At 39.7% G+C, this 21,430-nt stretch overlaps 1 protein-coding gene across 1 annotated transcript in view; it reads left to right on the forward strand.

Moving 5' to 3' along the window:
• Window positions 1-21,430, forward strand: part of LOC124751316 (lethal(3)malignant brain tumor-like protein 3) — an 82,599-nt gene that overhangs the window by 56,334 nt on the left and 4,835 nt on the right. The window contains exons 11-13 of the mRNA XM_047248988.1: window positions 4,116-4,427; window positions 4,668-4,881; window positions 20,951-21,079. Of these exons, the coding sequence (XP_047104944.1) occupies window positions 4,116-4,427; window positions 4,668-4,881; window positions 20,951-21,079 (655 nt within the window). The remainder of the gene's footprint in view (window positions 1-4,115; window positions 4,428-4,667; window positions 4,882-20,950; window positions 21,080-21,430) is intronic.

Below are 21,430 nucleotides of genomic sequence, written 5' to 3' on the forward strand. Positions count from 1 at the left end.
ATAAAAAACATATTGCTTGAAAACTATGGGTGATACAAAAAAACTAAGGCTAGATTTCGTTTCAGCTCATAAAAATCTATAAAGATCAGCATCAGAGTAAAAAAAGTTCATCAAAAAAATTTTTCGTTGGCCTGTGTTATTGATACTCGATTGATACTCGATTATTGAAAGTAGTTGCCTGAACAGATGGACATGGGGAAGGAATAGATAAGAATGTAAGGAGGGGCTAATGGGAAAGAAGCAGGTCTTTGGACAGATGACTGTGTGGGCACACAAGAAGAAGAGGAGAGTACAGAGAGGACAGCAAAAAGAGATGTAACAAGGGAGAGGGGGGCAGGAAGAGAGAAAGGTGAAGATGAAAAGACAGAAAGGGAGGGGAGAGGGCTTGAAAAAGAGAGGTGGAGGTGGGGGGGGGGGGGGAGGGAGAGAGAGAGAGAGAGAGAGAGAGAGAGAGAGAGAGAGAGAGAGAGAGAGACCATATGGGGTAGGGAAAGGAGGAAGACTTAGGTCGACAGAAGAGAGAAGGGAAAAGGTAAGATGAGGCAATGAGAGCAGAGATTTAGGCCAGGGGGGTTGCGAGAGTGCAGGATATGATTGACAGACAGTTACCATCTGTGTAGCTCAGAGAAAGGAGAATTCAAAGGTTCTGCATAGTGAAGCAACTGTAAAAGTCATTTATGTTGTGGTTTGCAGCATATTGGGCAACTAAATGATGAAGTTTGTGATTTGTCACAGTTTGGCGGTGGCAGTTCCTGCAAGTAAACAGTTGTTTACTTGTCATGCCCACATAGAATTCTGTACAGTAATTGCTGCTTGGCTATTATGTAACATGGCCCTGGCTGTTATTGGGTAGAATATGCCTATGACTGGACTACAGTATGAGGTGCTTGTAGGGTGTTTGGGACAGGTCCTGCAACTGGGCTAACCTTAAGGGAATGACCTATTGAGTGCAGGATTGGGAATATGATTAGAATAGGGATTACGATGAGAGTTAATGGAAGCCCTGATGGAGAATGTGGTTGAGCTTTCTGAGGCCAAGGTAATACTAGGTGATCAGTAGAGTGCTGGTCAGTGACTTATTGATCTCAGAACAGCAGATGGCATGACAGATTTGTTTATTGATGAGCTGGATAGGATATGTCTGACAGCAAAGGCTCTGTTAAGGTTATTGGTATTTTTGACAATTCCTGCTTTCTACTGCAGTTTCACTGTCCACAGGTGGTGAGGACACACAGAAAAGACTTTTTGACATGGGACAGGAACAGCTGTCAAAGTGGAGGCACTGTTGGAGGTGGGTACTGTTCATATGAACAGATGTATTTATGGAGCCATCTGGGTGGCGGAGATTGATGTCTAGAAAGGGCGCTTGATGTGTTGGGAAGGACCAGGTGAAGCGGGTGTTATGGTTATGGAGAAAAGCAAAGATTGTCCTTGCCGCAGTCCATATCATGAAAATATCATCAGCAAATCTGAAAAAGACAAGAGGTTTTAGGTGTTGACTGGATAAGAAGAATTCCTCCAGATGACCCATAAAGAAGTTGGCATAGGATGGAATCGTGCAAGTATCTATGGCAGTACCATGAATTTGTTTGTAGATTTGGCCTTGGAAAATGACATTATTGTGGGTCAGGATGTGATTAGCTAACAGGATTAGGAAAGAGGTGATGGTGTTGGTATCAAGAGGACATTGGAAAAGATAGTGTTTCATTGCTACAAGACCATGGGCATGGTGGATGCTGAAGGACATCACATCCACAGTGACCTAAAAGGAGCCTAGTGGTAACAGGACAGGAAGTATGGAGAGGTGGTGAAGGAAGTGAACAGCATCTCGAATGTAGGATGGGAAGTTACGGACAGTAGTTTGGAGGTGTTAGTCAACAAAGGCAGAAGTTTGTTCTGTAGTAGCAGTCCCAGCTTCCCTTCATATGTGAATCTTCACCCCTTCTACCCAGTTCTTCCCTTGGTAATCTTTCAGCAACTCCTCACTTCTAACCTAGCCCTGCCTTCCTTTCTTAAATCTCTCCCCATTTAATCCCCTCCCCCCTCCCCCTTGCACTCCTACCTTTTATATATTCCACAAACCCAACCCTATGTGTCTCCCCCTACAGGTTGCATTATAACTGGGAATAATGCTCCTACATAGCAAATCTCTGCCTTTGTTGCCCATCCTACATTCAAGACACTGATCCCTTCCTTCAGCGCCCCTCCATAGTTCCTGTTCTATTACCACTAGACTTCTTTTTGGTCACTGTGGATGTGACGTTCTTGTACACCAACATCCCCCATGTCCATGGACCACTCCCTTTTCCAGCACTGTCCTTATACCAAAACTACCACCTCTTTCTTAATCCTCTTAGCAAACCACATCCTGACCTGCAATTATTTCACTTTCCAGGGCCAAATCTACAAACAAACTCATGGTACTGCCATGGGTACTTTCATGATCCCATGCTATTTCAACTTATTTATGGGCCATCTGGAGGAATCTTTCCTATCTGGTCAACACCCAAAATCTCTTGTCTGCTTCAGATTCTTTGATGACATTTTCATGATATGGATTCCAACAAGAACAACCTTTGCTCTTTCCTCCATAACTGTAACACCCATTCCCAAATCTGCTTCACCTGATTCTTCTCAACTCTTTGAGTACCCTTCCTAGATGTCGATGTCCACATCTGAGATGGCTCCGTAAATACATCTGTACCTATCAAGCATACCAACCTCCAATAGTACCTCCACTTTGACAGCTGTCAACCGTTCCATGTCAAAAAGTCTCTTCCATACAGTATCATCATCTGTCAACACTGCATCTGCAGTGGAAAGCAGAAGTCGTTAAAATATACCGATAACCTTACCAGAGCCTTTATAGTCAGACAACATCCTATCCAGCCCATCCATAAACAAGCCTGCCATGCTGCTCTTCTGAGATCAGTAAGTCTATTAAACAGCCACTGACGAGCACTCTTCTGATTACCCAGTATTACCCTGGCCTTGAAAAGCTCAATCACGTTCTCCACCAGGGCTTCAACTAACTCTCATCATAATCCCTATTCCAGTTCTACTCACAGTCCTCCACTCCATGGGTCATTTCCTTGTGATCAACTCGGGTGTCTACTCACCATCTCCTATTGCAGTCCAGTCACAGGCATTTCGTCCCCCCAGGGGCTCGCCACTCTTTAGCAGGTTCGTGCTTGGCTACCATGAGGCCCAAACCTTTGCAGCATTTTTTCCCTTCAGTGTTGCTTGTCTGTCCTCTTGCTGTTCCTATTTCCCTCCCTTGGGGAACATGTCTGGGGTGTTTTTGGGAATGTGTTCCCCATTTTCAGTAGTTGACATAAGAACAGTCTCACCACTGTTTTTTGTACCTATTTTCCTTTCATCATTCACCTTCTCTTATCCTTCCTCTGCTTTGGCATTTGAGGCTTCTCTTTTTCTTCTTCCTCCCTGTGTGCTCCCGAAGTCCACTCCACGTGTCTGAAGCATAACAGGTCACTGGGTAACATGTAATTCTCAGCCCCAGGTCAACAGGTATAATTCGCACATACCACTTCGTGCAGGCCAGGCCCATGGAGGGGTGATTGCCTGAGCTGCTACCTTCTCACATTCCCGATTGGTTCCTATCAGGTGTTTGGGAGTGTGACCTGAGATGTGAACAATCATCTAAGGTGGGTGAGGCCGCTCTGAGGGGGTGGGGACCCTCCAAATGGAAGGAGCGCACCATCGGAGACATAGGTGATAATGGGGTATTTTCTCACAATGAGCCAATCATCATCTTCACTGTCCACATTTACCAAATGTAAATGGAATAAAGCTCCCAATTCATAGGCCCTCCCAGCTTCACCACGGTTCCTCGTGGTTTCTCATACTGGAGTTGGTCAGTGTTTTGCAACAGTGAATCCATTTCCTACTCATTAAAGTGCTGGTACAATTGCAGCTTCTTACTGGTGGTTTGTTTGGTAGCTGTCCTGTAAACAGATAGTTGCCATTCATTTTTTTATTCTTATCCAGATGTGGAATATTAATGATAGAGGTCAAAATCTATAGATGACTAAGTGCAACACTTGTTAAACAATATTATCATAGCAGGTATCACTATAAATATTTCTTTGTTTCAGCTCATCACTTCCCTCAGCAGTTCTCTTGGCCACAGTATCTCCGAGAAACAAAATCGGTACCAGCACCCGCGAGAGCATTTAAGCAGCGACCACCATCAGGTTTCAGACCTGGTATGCATCTTGAATGTGTTGACAAACGAGTGCCACAACTTATTCGTGTTGCCACAGTTTCTGCAGTGCGTGGTCACCAGCTGAGAATTGAATTTGATGGTTGGCCACGGGAGTACGGTTACTGGGTGGATGATGACGCTCCAGATTTACATCCTGTTGGTTGGTGTCAAAAGACCGGTCATCCACTGGAACCACCACTCGGTAAGTGGCATAACGTTTTTGCTGTTGTAAATATTTCATTTATTTGTAAACCTTGTGCAAAGAGCTAAACAGTTTTGCCTTAGTAAAGGTACGCAGAAATTTTTTAAAATAGTGTTTGGTGGATGTGTGTAAGATCATGACATATGTGATGCATCTAGATCATGACATATGTGATGCATCTCTGTCTTCAGCTCCTTTGTGGTGTCACAGTTATTTCAATACATGTTTGAACAATTTCAGTGCCAGAAGAAACTGGAAGTAACTCAGAATGTCCAATTTTGGGCTGTAATGGAGTGGGGCATATCAAAGGTCCCAAATTTGCAATGCATACTTCAGCAGAGTTCTGCCCATATGCCCCAGGAAATTTCCAGTGCATGGCTCACATTTCTGATCGATTGTCTGACAAAGTGGCAAGCACTGAAACCCAGTCGGAAACGTGTTCTTCAGAAAAAATGTGAGTCACTATTATTACTGGTTTAAAAATTAGTTGATGTTCATTTCATACAATGTAACACATTTCCTACCATGAAGTATGAAATAATGGAAGTGGTTCAGACAGATAATACGAAGTGCTTTCTTGGGAGACAGAACAGAGCAGTAAGTGGTATGTATTGTTGGAATTATGAGGCATGTGAGAAAAGCAATGAGACTGTCAACTCTGTGAATGATGTGGCAACACTGTGTTATTCTACTTGTGTAAACAGATGTTTTCATCCTTTCGAGATGCTCAGTCTTAGTTTGAGCTCTGTAAAGCTTTCACATGATTTTTGAGAGTGCCATTGATGAAGTTGTGTTTTTGTTGTGTGTTACGAAAATGGAACAGTGGAATTTAGAGGAATGTTATGCCATCAAGTTTTGTTTGTTAAACTTGGGGAATCCATGAGTGTGACCTTTGAAAAATTGAAACAGGCATATGGGGAGCATTGCTTATCTAGAATACAAGTTTTTTACTAGCAAAAATCATTTTTGGAAGACCGAGAACACATTTAAAATGAATCGTGCTGAGGGAGACCTTCAATTTCAAAAACTAATGAAAACATCGAACATGTACATGCTTTTGTGAGACCAGGCTAACATTTAACAATAAGGATGATGGGGGTGGCCTGTTAAACACTTTCAGTAAACATCAGATTTTGACCAAAGATTTGCACATGGAAAAAATTTGTGCTAAAATAGTGCCCAAAAACCTTACAACTGAGTGGAAGGACAGTCAAAGAAACTTTTGCATTGATCTTCTTGAGAGGATTGCCAATGACCACGAATGATTGAGTCATGTGACCATATGTGATGAATCCTGGATTTTTTACTACAATTCTGGGACAAAGCAGCAAACTAAGGTATGGCACATTGAGGCATCACCGTGACTGAAATAAGCTCAAATGAGTAAATCAAAGATCAAAACAATGCTTATTTGCTTTTCTGATGGTAAAGGTATAGTGCATAGAGAATTTGTTTCTGCAGGAAAAATTGTCAACCAAATGTTTTACAAAGATGTCCTTGAAAGGCACAGGAAAAAGGTGAATTGAGTGAGACTGGACATTGCAGACAAGTGGGTGCTGCATCTTGACAATGCCCCATGTCACATGACCACTTCTGTCACGGAATTTTTACTTCAAGAGATATTCCTGTAGTTCCACAGCCTCCCCGATCACCTTATCTGAGTCCTTGTGACTTTTTTATTTTCCTAAAATTGAAATGTCATTTTGGGACTCTGGAGAACATTCAAAAGAACGAGACTGATGTGTTAAAGACCGTACCAGTTGAAGCTTTTCAGCACTACTACCAAGATTCCTCAAGTTATAGCTGCTGAAGGGAACTGTTTTGAAGGGGACAATGTTGTTGTTTTAAAAATATAAAAATGTTGGTGGATAAAAAGTCAGTCTCATTACTTTTCTCATACACGTCATAAATTGAGAGATTTAATACTTGGTATGAATATTGTAGAATTTATTTTTCCCTCGTATTTGTATCAGTTGTGAAAAAAATGCCTTTTCTTAACTTGATTGATTTTTGATATGTGTTGAAACAATATTCCACATACAATAATGAAATGTTTGTGGTACTTTGTTTTAGAATAGTATGTTTCAAAGTAGTTTATTTAACTCACTAATTTATGTAGTCTGTCTGCCCACCTCTCCCCCTCCCCCTCCCCCTCCTCCTCCTCCTCCTCCTCCTCCTCCTCCTCCTCCTCCTCTTCTTCCTCTTCCTCTTCCAATTTTCCCAAAATAGGTCTCTTGTGCTCAAGAAGCATTAGTTTATATCCTTGTTTTTGTATCTGTAATCCACTTACCAAGAAAATGAGTCTCTTATCTCTCAGTTTTTTGTATTGCTCGTCACCATAGTAAATAGCTTCCTGTCTCTGGCAGCCTTCTTGAGCTCTTTTAATTCATCACCATCACGAATAGTTTCCTCATCGAATGCTTTGGTTTATTGCAAGCTGGTTTTTGTGCATTTCTGAAGTATTTTAAACAAACCCTTTCTTGCCAAAGTAATACTGTACAAGAGTATTTTATTAGGTTCATTATAAAGAGGTTTAAGATAATATAAACAGGCATTTGCTCAAGTTTATTGTGCAAGTTAGATGGACAAGTGATCATAAATAAAACATTAGCAGAATTCTCAAAATTTCCTGTCCCCCCCTCCCCCCAAAAAGGAGGAATGAAAATGTGAATATACTTAGCTGAGAAACTAATTTAAAGAAAAACATTTACTCCCTGAGTGATTATTATCAAAATGTTATTAGTCAAAAGACCAGATAATGATGAAAGAGTCAGAAGTCAGTCACTGTTAAAATTGAAACTTATGTATTTACCCTTACCGAGCACATGAGGTGCATAAAATTTACATGTTTCTGTACTTACTATTATCAATACATAAACAGTCAGAGTTTCTCCAGATCCAACTGGCTAATGAATATTAAACATGTGTTACTGCTACTTATACATTTTGCAGATGGTTAACTCGATAGTTTACAGTATGTTAATACTTAAATTTCATTCATTTCTTGAACAGTGATGTTTCACTACTAAGCAACTACAGCAGTATCTGGCGCATCTTTGTTCTCATGAATCCTTAGGAAAAGAAAAATTTTGATTTTAAACACTGTAGATATCATTTTATTAAAACATTTAAAATATGATGATAGTAATAATATTAATGACATAAACTTAAATGCAGCATCCTCACTGCTCTAGCCAGGATAGTCCCTATCAATTAAGGCAGGCTAAGAAAAAATCATTCCTTCATAGTCACAGTTGTTATTGAATTTAGCATATGTTAAAATGAAGGACTAAGTAAGGAACATGTATTTTTTTTGTTTTCTCCAAAAAAATTTCTGCTCCAATATACAACCCTCCAAAGATGACACTGTACATACCATTTTGAAGACGCGAATTTTAGAAAAAATTTTAAAATACTGTATCTCTGGAACAGTTCTAGATTTTTTTTTTTTAAAAAACAGATAATTGCTTTATGATTACAAAGAAATCCTCCTTTTGGACTTACCTGCCAAAGTTCTTTTATTATTATAGCATTCTGAACTACTACTACTACTACAAATACTCTTTGGCACTACAGCCCTTGTAGGGCCTTGGCCTGCTGGACAACCTCCGCCCACTATTCTGTGCTGGCTGCCTTGGCTCTCCATCTTTTCATTCCCACCCTTCTCAAGTCCTCTTCCATGTTGTCTAGCCATCTGGTCCTTGGTCTGTCCCTTACATGACGTCCACCGGGTTTTGCTTTGAAAACTTTAGTGACTGTGCTGCTCTCCACCATTCTTTCTATATGACCCAACCAACGTAGTCTATTACTCTTTATTTCTGTCACTATATCTGTTTGTTGTACAACTCTCTGATCTCCTTATTATTTCTGATTTGTCATAACCCCCTATCATTCACTGGCCTGTAGATTTTCCTAAGTATCTTCCTTTCCCATCTCAACAACAACTCCTCATCATTTTTTGTCATATTCCAGCTCTCCAAACCATACATCACCACAGGTCTAACTACTGAACGATACACAGCCAGCTTCAGATTCCTACTAAGGCTCCTTGCTTTAAACACTTTAACCAGTGCAAAGTAGCTCCTGTTACCAGCTGCAATCCTTGCATGTATTTCTTCTCTCATGTCATTGTTCTCAGTTACCAGTGCCCCAAGATATTTAAAGCTCTCACAGTATTCATATTCTTTTCTGTTCATAGTCATGCTTCTTTCTCCTTCACTTTATCTTTTCCTAGATGTTGGTCTTTGACTGGTTAATGGTCAGCCCCATCTCTGCACCATATCCTTGTACTTTTTCAAGCTTCTCTTCCAGGTCCTGTTTCCTCCTGGATAACAAATCAATATCATCGGCATACACATGCTCCTGAGTCACTCTATTAAACAGTATTCCCCCATGGTTGTTGCTTAGTGTCTTTCGCATTACACTCTCCAAGGCGACCTTAAGCAAAATAGTGGAGAGCACATCACCCTGCCACAGTCCTTGGTTTACTTCAGATCCCTTTGATAAAGTGCCCTCGATCTTTATTTTGCCCACTGTTCTTCTGAAAGTCATTTGAACCAATCTTATCAGTTTGTTAGGGACTCCTGCCTCTTGCATTGCCTTCCAAAGTTGATCCCTTTTGATACTATCATTAGCTTGTTTAAAGTCAATGAACAGCTGGTGGACATCGATGTTGTACTCAACATTTTTCAAGGATCTGTCTGATAGTGAAAATCTGGTCTGTAGTGGACCTGTTAGTTCTGAAACCACACTGGTAGTCTCCTAATACTCTTATACGTATGTTCTTAACCACCCAGCCATGATTTTTCCTAATACTTTATATGCTATACAGAGCAGTGCAATTCCTCTCTAATTCCCGTGGTCACCTTTATCATATTTCTTATGTATAGGGCTGAGTATTGCTGTTCCGGCATATTTTCTTTCCACCATATATCCACTATAATCTCATGCAAAACCATTACTAGTTTTTCTCTACCATTTTTATCATTTCTGCTGTAACATTGTCTTCTCCCAGAGCTTTATTGTTTTTAAGAGTTTTGATACTAACTTTAACTTCTTGCAGCGTGGGTTCTGCTACTGATCCCTGGTGCTCTTCACCTCTGTTTACTTCCTGCTTCACCTCTTCTGCCATACCAGCATCAACCCTACCTTCATTTTCCAATTCTGCATTCAGTAGTTCACTAAAATACTCCACCCATCTGTCTAAAATCTGTTCTTTTTCTCCAATCAGATTTTCCTCCTTATCTTTACAGAAAACTGCTCTGGGTTGGAATCCTTTCCTTGTATCATTTACGCTCATATAGAATTTCCTCGTTTCTTGAGCAGTATCTCTCTCTTCTAACACATCAATCCACCGTTTTTCAAATTCTCTCTTTTTCCTCATACATTCCTTATCTGCTACCCTTCTCCTGTATTTTTCTCCAGTACCTCTAGTTCTCCTCTGCAGCATCCTTTTCCTTGGCTCATTTCTTTCTTCTATCTTCCTCCTACAGTCTTCATCAAACCAGCTCTGGGTTCTTGATTGCTTCTTTCTGTCAGTACAGTTTCAGCTGTCTCATGTATTATTCCTTTAACTTTTTCCCATCTTTCTTTAATATCTTCTCCTGCCCACTCTTCGGCTTCATTAAGCCTATTTCCAAGATAGTTTTATACTGTTGTACTGTATTTTCATCATTTTTTAACTTGGTATCATCAAACCTTGGCGCGACATCGTTCTTGATCTGTCTATAATTGGCTATCCTCTGTCTGTATTTGATTCTCACCAAATAATTATCACTACCTCCATCTGCACCACGACAGCTATCCACCTCTAATATATCTGAAACATGTCGGCTATCTATGAGTATGTGATCAATTTGATTTTTTGTGATCCCATCTGGGGAGCTCCATGTAACTTTCCTTTTTTGCATCCATGTGCTTTTAATAATCATGTTATTCCTCATGGCAAAATAAATTAGTGTGATACCATTATCATCAGAAACATCATGCAGACTTTCCTTACCAGCTGTTTTCCTGTATGTGATTCGTTTTTCTACTTGAGCATTGAAGTCTCCCTTAACCACTTTTAACATCATGCTTTGCCACCATTGCTATTTCCTGCTCCATTTGCTCATAGAATACATCTTTTTCCACCGACTCTGCATCTTCTGTTGGTGCACATGTACATGTTGTTGTTGTGGTCTTCACTTCAGAGACTGGTTTGATGCAGCTCTCCATGCAACTCTATCCTGTGCAAGCTTCTTCATCTCCCAGTACCTACTGCAACCTACATCCTTCTGAATCTGTTTAGTGTATTCATCTCTTGGTCTCCCTCTACCCCACTGTTCCGGCATATTTTCTTTCCACCATATTTCTACTATAATCTCATGCAAAACCCTTACTAGTTTTTCTGCTGTAATATTGTCTTCTCCTGAAGCTTTATCATTTTAAGAGTCTTGATACTAACTTTAACTTCTTCCAGTGTGGGTTCTGCTACTGATCCCTGACACTGTTCATCTCTGTTTACTTCCTGCTCCACCTTTTCTGCCATACTGGCATCAACCCCACTTTTGTTTTCCGATTCTGCATTCAGTAATTCACTAAAATACTCCACTCATATGTCTAAAATCTGTTCTTTTCCTCCAGTCAGATTTTCCTCCTTATCTTTACAGTATCATCCTTTGATATAGAGTGATGCCTTCCTGTTGAACCAATAGGAACTGGAGCACTTACAGTCTTCAGAACATTGTGAACAGGAAGTGAGCACTGTTGGCGTTGTTGCTGTCCATAAGCTGGAAACCTGTATCTAGTATCTGATCCATGTGGTAGTGTAAAGTTCACTACAGTTTTGTTTGACTCATAACTGGTGTCTACAGTCTATGCAATTCATCAGTCACAGTCATACACACATGCCACAACATCCCCCTTCTCAGCGTGTGAATCTGAATATTATCCTGCTGTTTCTGAGGTGTTGGCTGAACAACTGAAATTTCTTCTTTTGTGCAGTATGAGTTCGCCCATCTTTTTGAGTCCAAAAATGTGTCTTCTGAATTCCTTTCATAGGAGTAGTTTGTTTGGACCATTCTTCTTTTTTCTGCTCATGGAATTCTGCGATTTCCTCTTTGGACAAAACAGTGAGGGCTGTCGATGTGTAAGATTTCATGACTCTCATAAAATCCTCAGCATTCTGAATCACAGCTGCATTTGGTCTGGAAAGATTATGTTTTGTAACATGGTGCTTCAGCAGGCCACCTACACTATCACCACTATCACAAGGCCTCTTCCCATGACCAGTAGCACTGTATACCCAGTCAGTTGGCACAAGTGACTTACTCAATTCAAACAGCTGGTAACGATTTTTAAAATGACTAGGAGCACCATCAGAAATAATGATGATCTTTTTTGTCTCTGTTTGCAGTTGAAGAATTTTGCACATTGCTAGCAAAGCATGTGCTGAGGCATGTCCTGTGTCATCACTTATAACTGCAACACTTGTGGTCTTGTTTTGAAAAAAAACTCCTGTAAAAATTGAAACCTGGTCATTACTCCAATGATACCCTTGTACTTCTTGTGGGAGGATTACAGACCAGTTCTCAGCAAAATCGCAGTGAAGCACTAATCATAGTTCTTCAGCCTGTACACACCGTTTCACTTCTGCATGGTGGGGGTGTTGCAATTTCTTCAGATACTGGTGTGTTACTGCTTTCACTAACCATTTACAAAGTTCATCAATGAAACTATCAAAGGCAACAATTTTCTTAATTAGTTTATTTTCTTCCCATGTCACATATGTAATTTCTGCAGAGTTATCTGCTATGTCTTCCAGGTCAAGTGTCTGTAAAGACAGTCCTCCCTTTCCAGGGCAGTCACCACATTCTTGAAACAAACAAAACTTTCACTTTACATCACAGACTACTAATGACTTCACACGCCCAATCATGGTGCCATATGTCACGTGCTCCAGTAAGTTCAAAATTTGCTCAGTACACACATAAACAGACATCTCTGGGTGGGTGTGGAACTACCCCCTTTGGTCGTAGTGCATAAATTTTTGATCTTCCCATATGTGCAGTTGTATAGTTGCTCTTATAAATTGCAGACATTTCCTTAATACTGTGAGTCATGTACATCTTCACTTTCACAACTTTTTGACCTTCCACTGTTACAGTTATAGCATCTATTTTGTTGGCTCTCTGGCGAGAACAGTCCCATTTATCTTTGAGATAAAATGTCTGCACTATTTGAACTTCAGCTGCTTCTACAGGATGATCATAATAGTGATCTGGTCTTCCAAAGACTCCTTTTACAGTCCTCACATTTCTTGATGTGTCTGCCGTGTACTTTGATACTGATGGAAAGTGGTTCAAAATTGTTTTCTTTGAAAATGTCTGTGGAATAATAGTAAAAACTTGCACCTTCTCACTGTAGGATGCACAATATTCAACAGCTGAATTGATATTTGTGAAAAATTCCTGGAAAGAAGTGCAAGAGTGCTTTGGTTCATTTTCTTCTGAAGATGAAATTTCTACTTTGAAGAGTGTGGTCAGTTTTGCTGTAGTGTATTCATCCATAGTTTTAGTAATTTCTCTGTGCATTCTTGATGCATAGAGCTTATGACTTGATTTCACTGACCACAGTTTCTTAACAGGACTAACACCTACCTCTGTAGTTGACTGATTCAGGGTATTTAATTCTTCCTCCATCAATGCAAAATCTGCAGATACTATCATTGTTGTTATTCTGTCAAAACATTTAGAACACAAAAAGTCGTCACTGGAAACATCTTCACTTTGAAACAGAGTCTTCAAATGAGAACACTTGTTCCAACCTGAACAAAGTCTGTTTTTTTTTGTCTTACATATGACTCTTTTATGGATGTACAAACAGTCAGCACACCTCACTCTAATATGGCCCCATTCAGAAGACATTTCAAACAGTCCTTTTCACACAACTCAGTGGATAGTCTGTTTTCTTAGAAGCCTCTTCAGTAAACAAATGTCTCTGGAATAATAGTAAAAACATGCACCTTCTCACTGTAGGGTGCACAATATTCAACAGCTGAATTGATATTTGTGAAAAATTTCTGACAAGAAGTCGATCAGTTGTAGAATTTTGGAACACATATTATGTTCAAGTATAATGAATTTTCTGGAAACTAGAAATCTACTCTGTAGGAATCAGCATGGGTTTCGAAAAAGACGATCGTGTGAAACCCAGCTCATGCTATTCGTCCACGAGACTCAGAGGGCCATAGACACGGGTTCACAGGTAGATGCCGTGTTTCTTGACTTCCGCAAGGCGTTCGATACAGTTCCCCAGAGTCGTATAATGAACAAAGTAAGAGCATATGGACTATCAGACCAATTGTGTGATTGGATTGAAGAGTTTCTAGATAACAGAATGCAGCACGTCATTCTCAATGGAGAGAAGTCTTCCGAAGTAAGTGTGATTTCAGGTGTGCCACAGGGGAGTGTCGTAGAACCGTTGCTATTCACAATATACATAAATGACCTTGTGGATGACATCGGAAGTTCACTGAGGCTTTTTGCGGATGATGCTGTGGTATATCGCATGGTTGTAACAATGGAAAATTGTACTGAAATGCAGGAGGATCTGCAGCGAATTGACGCATGGTGCAGGGAATGGCAATTGAATCTCAATGTAGACAAGTGTAATGTGCTGTGAATACATAGAAAGAAAGATGCCTTGTCATTTAGCTACAATATAGCAGGTCAGCAGTTGGAAGCAGTTAATTCCATAAATTATCTGGGAGTACGCATTAGGAGTGATTTAAAATGGAATGATCATATAAAGTTGATCATCAGTAAAGCAGATGCCAGACTGAGATTCATTGGAAGAACCCTAAGGAAATGCAATCTGAAAACAAAGGAAGGAGGTTACAGTACACTTGTTCGCCCACTGCTTGAATACTGCTCAGCAGTGTGGGATCCGTGCCAGATAGGGTTGATAGAAGAGATAGAGAAGATCCAACGGAGAGCAACGCTCTTCGTTACAGGATCATTTAGTAATTGCGAAAGCGTTACGGAGATGATAGATAAACTCCAGTGGAAGACTCTGCAGGAGAGACGCTCAGTAGCTCAGTACGGGCTTTTGTTGAAGTTTTGAGAACATACCTTCACTGAGGAGTCAAGCAGTATGTTGCTCCCTCCTGCGTATATCTCGCGAAGAGACCATGAGGATAAAATCGGAGAGATTAGAGCTGACACAGAGGCATACCGACAATCCTTTTTTTCCGCGAACAATACGAGACTGGAATAGAAGGGAGAACCGATAGAGGTACTCAAGGTACCCTCCGCCACACACCGTCAGGTGGCTTGCAGAGTATGGATGTAGATGTAGATGTAGATGTAGCACTGAACAACTACAGTACAGAAACCTGCAATGAATGAACAACCACGACAAAGAAACTGGCAAGAAACTACAACAAAGTGTAAGAAATTTCTGCAACAGTGAAAGTGAAAAAGAAATAACTGGAACAAAGAAACTGATAAGAAATAACTGCAACAAAGAAAATGATAAGAAATAAACATTATAACAAAGAAATTAGTAAGAAACAACTTCAGTGAAGACATACTTTACCCTTGAAAGTTAAAAAAAAATGATTTTTTAAAATAAAACCTGTCCAACTTAAACCTGAAAGGTCTCCTTTACAAATAATGTAGTACTTCATGGTACTAATCAACAGAAAAAAGCTAACTGTTCTGGATTAGCATTTTTGAAAAAAAAAAAAAAATTCTGTAAATTATAAAAAATATTCAAAAGGCGACAGTAAAAGGAACTTTTACAGATACTTCCAAATGGAGGATACCGTTGTAATCATAAAGCAATTATCTTTCAAACAAAAAGCTCTAACAAAATATCTAGAACTGTTACAGTGATACAGCATTTTAAAAAAATTTCCAAAATTCGCATCTTCACAATGGTGTTTGCAGTTTCATCTTTGGAGGCCTGTATCTCAGGGCAGGAAGTTTTTTGGATAAAACAAAAAAATGTGTTTCTTACTTATTCCTGAATTTTAACATATGCTAAATTCAATAACATGCGAGAGTATGGAGGTAACCCCGCAGCCTGAAGTGTTACAGACTACACCAGTCATGTTAATTCAGGATTTCACTGTGATGGTCTATGGATAACCTCGAACTTGAGGCCAGGATTAAAACTATGCCAGTTCTGCACTAGACAGATAGGTCTAATTGTGTACCAAAACATTGACTACAAACCCCATATTAGCATGACTAGAGGAATGAAAAACTATTGTACACAGATGAAATCTACTGTACCAGAAAATAATGTCAGCTTTGGAATTTCAAATTAGAAGATAATATAAAATTAGCATTGTTGAGCAGAGCTCCAAAAATTGAACATTTTTGTGTCCAAGAGTTTAATGATATATGGCACCAGTAATTAAAAAAAAAAAAAAATCGAACACTCTCATATTGAACCACACTTAAGGTAAGAAAGAGAAGTTATGTTGGGTAGTGTGTACTTTTGTGCTTAAAAATAACTTGGTAACATCATTAGGTAAAAAGTCAGTTTAGGATTTTAAAAGACCAAATAAATCACTAACTTTGGGAAAAACCTTAGTTGCTGCCATCTTCAGCTATGCTTTAGGGTACCTAAAAAGGATAAATGAAAATGGATATGTTTAACATTCCGGAGGTAAAATAGTCCCCCATTCGGATCTCCGGGCGGGGACTACTCAAGAGGATGTCGTTATCAGGAGAAAGAAAACTGGCGTTCTACGGATCGGAGCGTGGAATGTCAGATCCCTTAATCGGGCAGGTAGGTTAGAAAATTTAAAAAGGGAAATGGATAGGTTGAAGTTAGATATTGTGGGAATTAGTGAAGTTCGGTGGCAGGAGGAACAAGACTTCTGGTCAGGTGACTACAGGGTTATAAACACAAAATCAAATAGGGGTAATGCAGGAGTAGGTTTAATAATGAATAGGAAAATAGGAATGCGGGTAAGCTACTACAAACAGCATAGTGAACGCATTATTGTGGCCAAGATAGATACGAAGCCCACACCTACTACAGTAGTACAAGTTTATATGCCAACTAGCTCTGCAGATGACGAAGAAATTGAAGAAATGTATGATGAAATAAAAGAAATTATTCAGATTGTGAAGGGAGATGAAAATTTAATAGTCATGGGTGACTGGAATTCGAGTGTAGGAAAAGGGAGAGAAGGAAACATAGTAGGTGAATATGGATTGGGGGACAGAAATGAAAGAGGAAGCCGCCTGGTAGAATTTTGCACAGAGCACAACATAATCATAACTAACACTTGGTTTAAGAATCATGAAAGAAGGTTGTATACATGGAAGAACCCTGGAGATACTAAAAGGTATCAGATAGATTATATAATGGTAAGACAGAGATTTAGGAACCAGGTTTTAAATTGTAAGACATTTCCAGGGGCAGATGTGGACTCTGACCACAATCTATTGGTTATGACCTGTAGATTAAAACTGAAGAAACTGCAAAAAGGTGGGAATTTAAGGAGATGGGACCTGGATAAACTGAAAGAACCAGAGGTTGTACAGAGATTCAGGGAGAGCATAAGGGAGCAATTGACAGGAATGGGGGAAATAAATACAGTAGAAGAAGAATGGGTAGCTTTGAGGGATGAAGTAGTGAAGGCAGCAGAGGATCAAGTAGGTAAAAAGACGAGGGCTAGTAGAAATCCTTGGGTAACAGAAGAAATATTGAATTTAATTGATGAAAGGAGAAAATATAAAAATGCAGTAAGTGAAACAGGCAAAAAGGAATACAAACGTCTCAAAAATGAGATCGACAGGAAGTGCAAAATGGCTAAGCAGAGATGGCTAGAGGACAAATGTAAGGATGTAGATGCCTATCTCACTAGGGGTAAGATAGATACCGCCTACAGGAAAATTAAAGAGACCTTTGGAGATAAGAGAACGACTTGTATGAATATCAAGAGCTCAGATGGAAACCCAGTTCTAAGCAAAGAAGGGAAAGCAGAAAGGTGGAAGGAGTATATAGAGGGTCTATACAAGGGCGATGTACTTGAGGACAATATTATGGAAATGGAAGAGGATGTAGATGAAGATGAAATGGGAGGTATGATACTGCGTGAAGAGTTTGACAGAGCACTGAAAGACCTGAGTCGAAACAAAGCCCCCGGAGTAGACAATATTCCATTGGAACTACTGACGACCGTGGGAGAGCCAGTCCTGACAAAACTCTACCATCTGGTGAGGAAGATGTATGAGACAGGCGAAATACCCTCAGACTTCAAGAAGAATATAATAATTCCAATCCCAAAGAAAGCAGGTGTTGACAGATGTGAAAATTACCGAACTATCAGCTTAATAAGTCACAGCTGCAAAATACTAACACGAATTGTTTACAGACGAATGGAAAAACTAGTAGAAGCCAACCTCGGGGAAGATCAGTTTGGATTCCGTAGAAACACTGGAACACGTGAGGCAATACTGACCTTACGACTTATCTTAGAAGAAAGATTAAGGAAAGGCAAACCTACGTTTCTAGCATTTGTAGACTTAGAGAAAGCTTTTGACAATGTTGACTGGAATACTCTCTTTCAAATTCTAAAGGTGGCAGGGGTAAAATACAGGGAGCGAAAGGCTATTTACAATTTGTACAGAAACCAGATGGCAGTTATAAGAGTCGAGGGACATGAAAGGGAAGCAGTGGTTGGGAAGGGAGTAAGACAGGGTTGTAGCCTCTCCCCGATGTTGTTCAATCTGTATATTGAGCAAGCAGTAAAGGAAACAAAAGAAAAATTCGGAGTAGGTATTAAAATTCATGGAGAAGAAATAAAAACTTTGAGGTTCGCCGATGACATTGTAATTCTGTCAGAGACAGCAAAGGACTTGGAAGAGCAGTTGAATGGAATGGACAGTGTCTTGAAAGGAGGATATAAGATGAACATCAACAAAAGCAAAACAAGGATAATGGAATGTAGCCTAATTAAGTCGGGTGATGCTGAGGGAATTAGATTAGGAAATGAGGCACTTAAAGTAGTAAAGGAGTTTTGCTATTTGGGGAGCAAAATAACTGATGATGGTCGAAGTAGAGAGGATATAAAATGTAGGCTGGCAATGGCAAGGAAAGCGTTTCTGAAGAAGAGAAATTTGTTAACATCCAGTATTGATTTAAGTGTTAGGAAGTCATTTCTGAAAGTATTCGTATGGAGTGTAGCCATGTATGGAAGTGAAACATGGACGATAAATAGTTTGGACAAGAAGAGAATAGAAGCTTTCGAAATGTGGTGCTACAGAAGAATGCTGAAGATTAGATGGGTAGATCACATAACTAATGAGGAAGTATTGAATAGGATTGGGGAGAAGAGAAGTTTGTGGCACAACTTGACCAGAAGAAGGGATCGGTTGGTAGGACATGTTCTGAGGCATCAAGGGATCACCAATTTAGTATTGGAGGGCAGCGTGGAGGGTAAAAATCGTAGAGGGAGACCAAGAGATGAATACACTAAGCAGATTCAGAAGGATGTAGGTTGCAGTAGGTACTGGGAGATGAAAAAGCTTGCACAGGATAGAGTAGCATGGAGAGCTGCATCAAACCAGTCTCAGGACTGAAGACCACAACAACAACAACATGTTTAACATTCAGAATCAAAGAAAATTTTTTGTTGCACTGCAAAATGTAAAGGAGATTTTTAGACACATCCATTATCTCCATACATATAAACTGATTTTTGCATATAAATTATAAATATTTCTTAAAAAGCTCTAAATTATAATGCATTAAACTTAAGGTTGTGAAGAAAATGCCGTTGCCACCTAATGAACAACTGCCATAACTCAAGAGAGCAGCAGAGTGCTGAGAATGCAGCAAGTGCACTCTTAGATGCAGCTAGTGTGATGATTCAGAGGTGGAGCATGTAGCTAGAATGGAAAAGTTGTGGGGCCGAACCCCGGCAAGGTCACTTTTTTCGGTCTAACTTTTGGCCTAGCAATCACCTCTCGATGGCACAGAGACAAGCATTTCAAAATTTGGCCATAATTCCTGAGTGTCAGTATCTGCTTCCCTCAAATCGGCAAATACAGTTTGCAGTCTTAATTCACTGAAAAATCTTCAAACAATGGGTTTTGAGGTGCTCACCTTTGAAGTATCATAAAAAATTATGACCACTAACAAAAAGATAATCGTCAATCATCAAGTTGTAATGTGAGACTTAAAATTTGGAAGAAGCAGGTATTTTTAACTAATAGTTTCTCTGCAATCATTTGAGAACAACTGCACAGTGGAAAGATGTGTGAATCCAAAATATATGGTGCTTTATTTTTTATGCTACAAGTAAGAACTACTTCAGGAACTTTTCGGTATTTAAATACAATATGTTGTTTCAGCAGCATAGCAGATGACTTCATTTTCAACTTTCAGCTTTTCTTGAATTAAAGCTAGCTGTGGACACGATTCCTTGAGTGCCACAGTGAAGAATTATGTCATAAAGAGTGTTCAGCGTGGAGTTGCAGCATTGAGTGTGAATAACGCATCACAGTGTGTTCTACGCTTCACAAGAGGGCTGCTGTAACATGAGCTAAACATTTAGATAATGCCCATTTTTTCTGATTTTTTCGTTTATGTGTGCCACCTCAGCCAGCCTGCAATACATATTGACTCACTCATATATCCACAGTTCGCATACAATGTTGAAGTTGGTTGTAAATATATTACTTACATGATGAACTATTCCCATCATTGCCATGAGACGTCACTCCAAACTCCAATTCTGTATGGAACACACATTTCCTAGCTTGCACTGGTTACATCGCGTAAGTTATGTGAAAGTGATGGTATTCACGTATGTAATGTTGTTCTCTGAATTTTATTCATAACTCTACACTGTGGCCCATAAACAAAACACGCTAAGGCAAATAATGATGATATTATGAAAAGAATAGATTGCTACTCACTATATAGAGGGGACGTTGAGCTGCAGACAGGCACAACAAAAGGACTACTAAACATGTAAGCTTTCAGTCAGAAGGCCTCCTTCTGAAATGGAAAAACACCCCCCCCCCCAAAACACACACACACACACACACACACACACACACACACACACACACAATATATATATTCACTCAAATGTAGCTCAGACACACATGTCAACTGTCTCTGGCTCCCAAGGCCAGAGTATGGCCTTGGCGGCAGAGACAATGGTCGTGTGTGTGTGTGTGTGTGTGAGTTGTATTTTCGTGTGTGTGTGTGTGTGTGTGCGCGCGCGCGTGCGTGCGGTTCAACATCTTCACTATGTGCTGAGTGTTATTATTATTATTATTATTATTATTATTATTATTATTTTAATTTTGGTTTACAGTTTAAATTTGTGTGCTTGTGATTGTTTAATCAAACATCGCTGTCACAGATAAAAAGTAATCTCTCTGTCAAAAAGCACATTCCAAAATAATATACAATCAAATATACAGAGGTGAAGCCAAGTCACATAATACTGAGAGTGGAAGGGGAAGGTGAAGTCCAAACTGAAATGAAATTATTGAATGTTGTAGGAAAGTTCAGGAGCCCCACAAGAATCCAGTAGGACGGCCAGCGAAGCGTCGTCGAGTGGAGAGTTGTGAAGAACCAAAATCACTGATAGTTGTCCAAGAGGAAGAGGAACCAGCAGCAAAAAAGGATCGGTAAGAGAGCAGCAAAAATTTTCATATTATTCTTCTCTGATTGTTTGCCTCTGTGCTGTTTAAGCCCTTATTTATTTCCATTTTCATTTCTGCCTGCTTCATTTCAAGTTTATCACAGGATACTGTTATTTTCAAGTTGTAAGAACTGAAGACTATATGCAACTGTGATTTCCAAATCCTGAATACAGCCAATCAAATGATGTATAGTGTAGGCCTGCAGGAATGATATTACAGATATTTGTATCAGAAAAATCCACTTTGAAGTGTAGATAATGAAGAATGAAGAATACTGATAATAGTTTCTGCGCCTTCTATTACGGCTGTGCAAATCACATATATTGACAAAAGGGA

The sequence above is a fragment of the Schistocerca piceifrons genome, chromosome 1, assembly GCF_021461385.2.
Source record: "Schistocerca piceifrons isolate TAMUIC-IGC-003096 chromosome 1, iqSchPice1.1, whole genome shotgun sequence".
NCBI classification, from domain to species: domain Eukaryota; kingdom Metazoa; phylum Arthropoda; class Insecta; order Orthoptera; family Acrididae; genus Schistocerca; species Schistocerca piceifrons.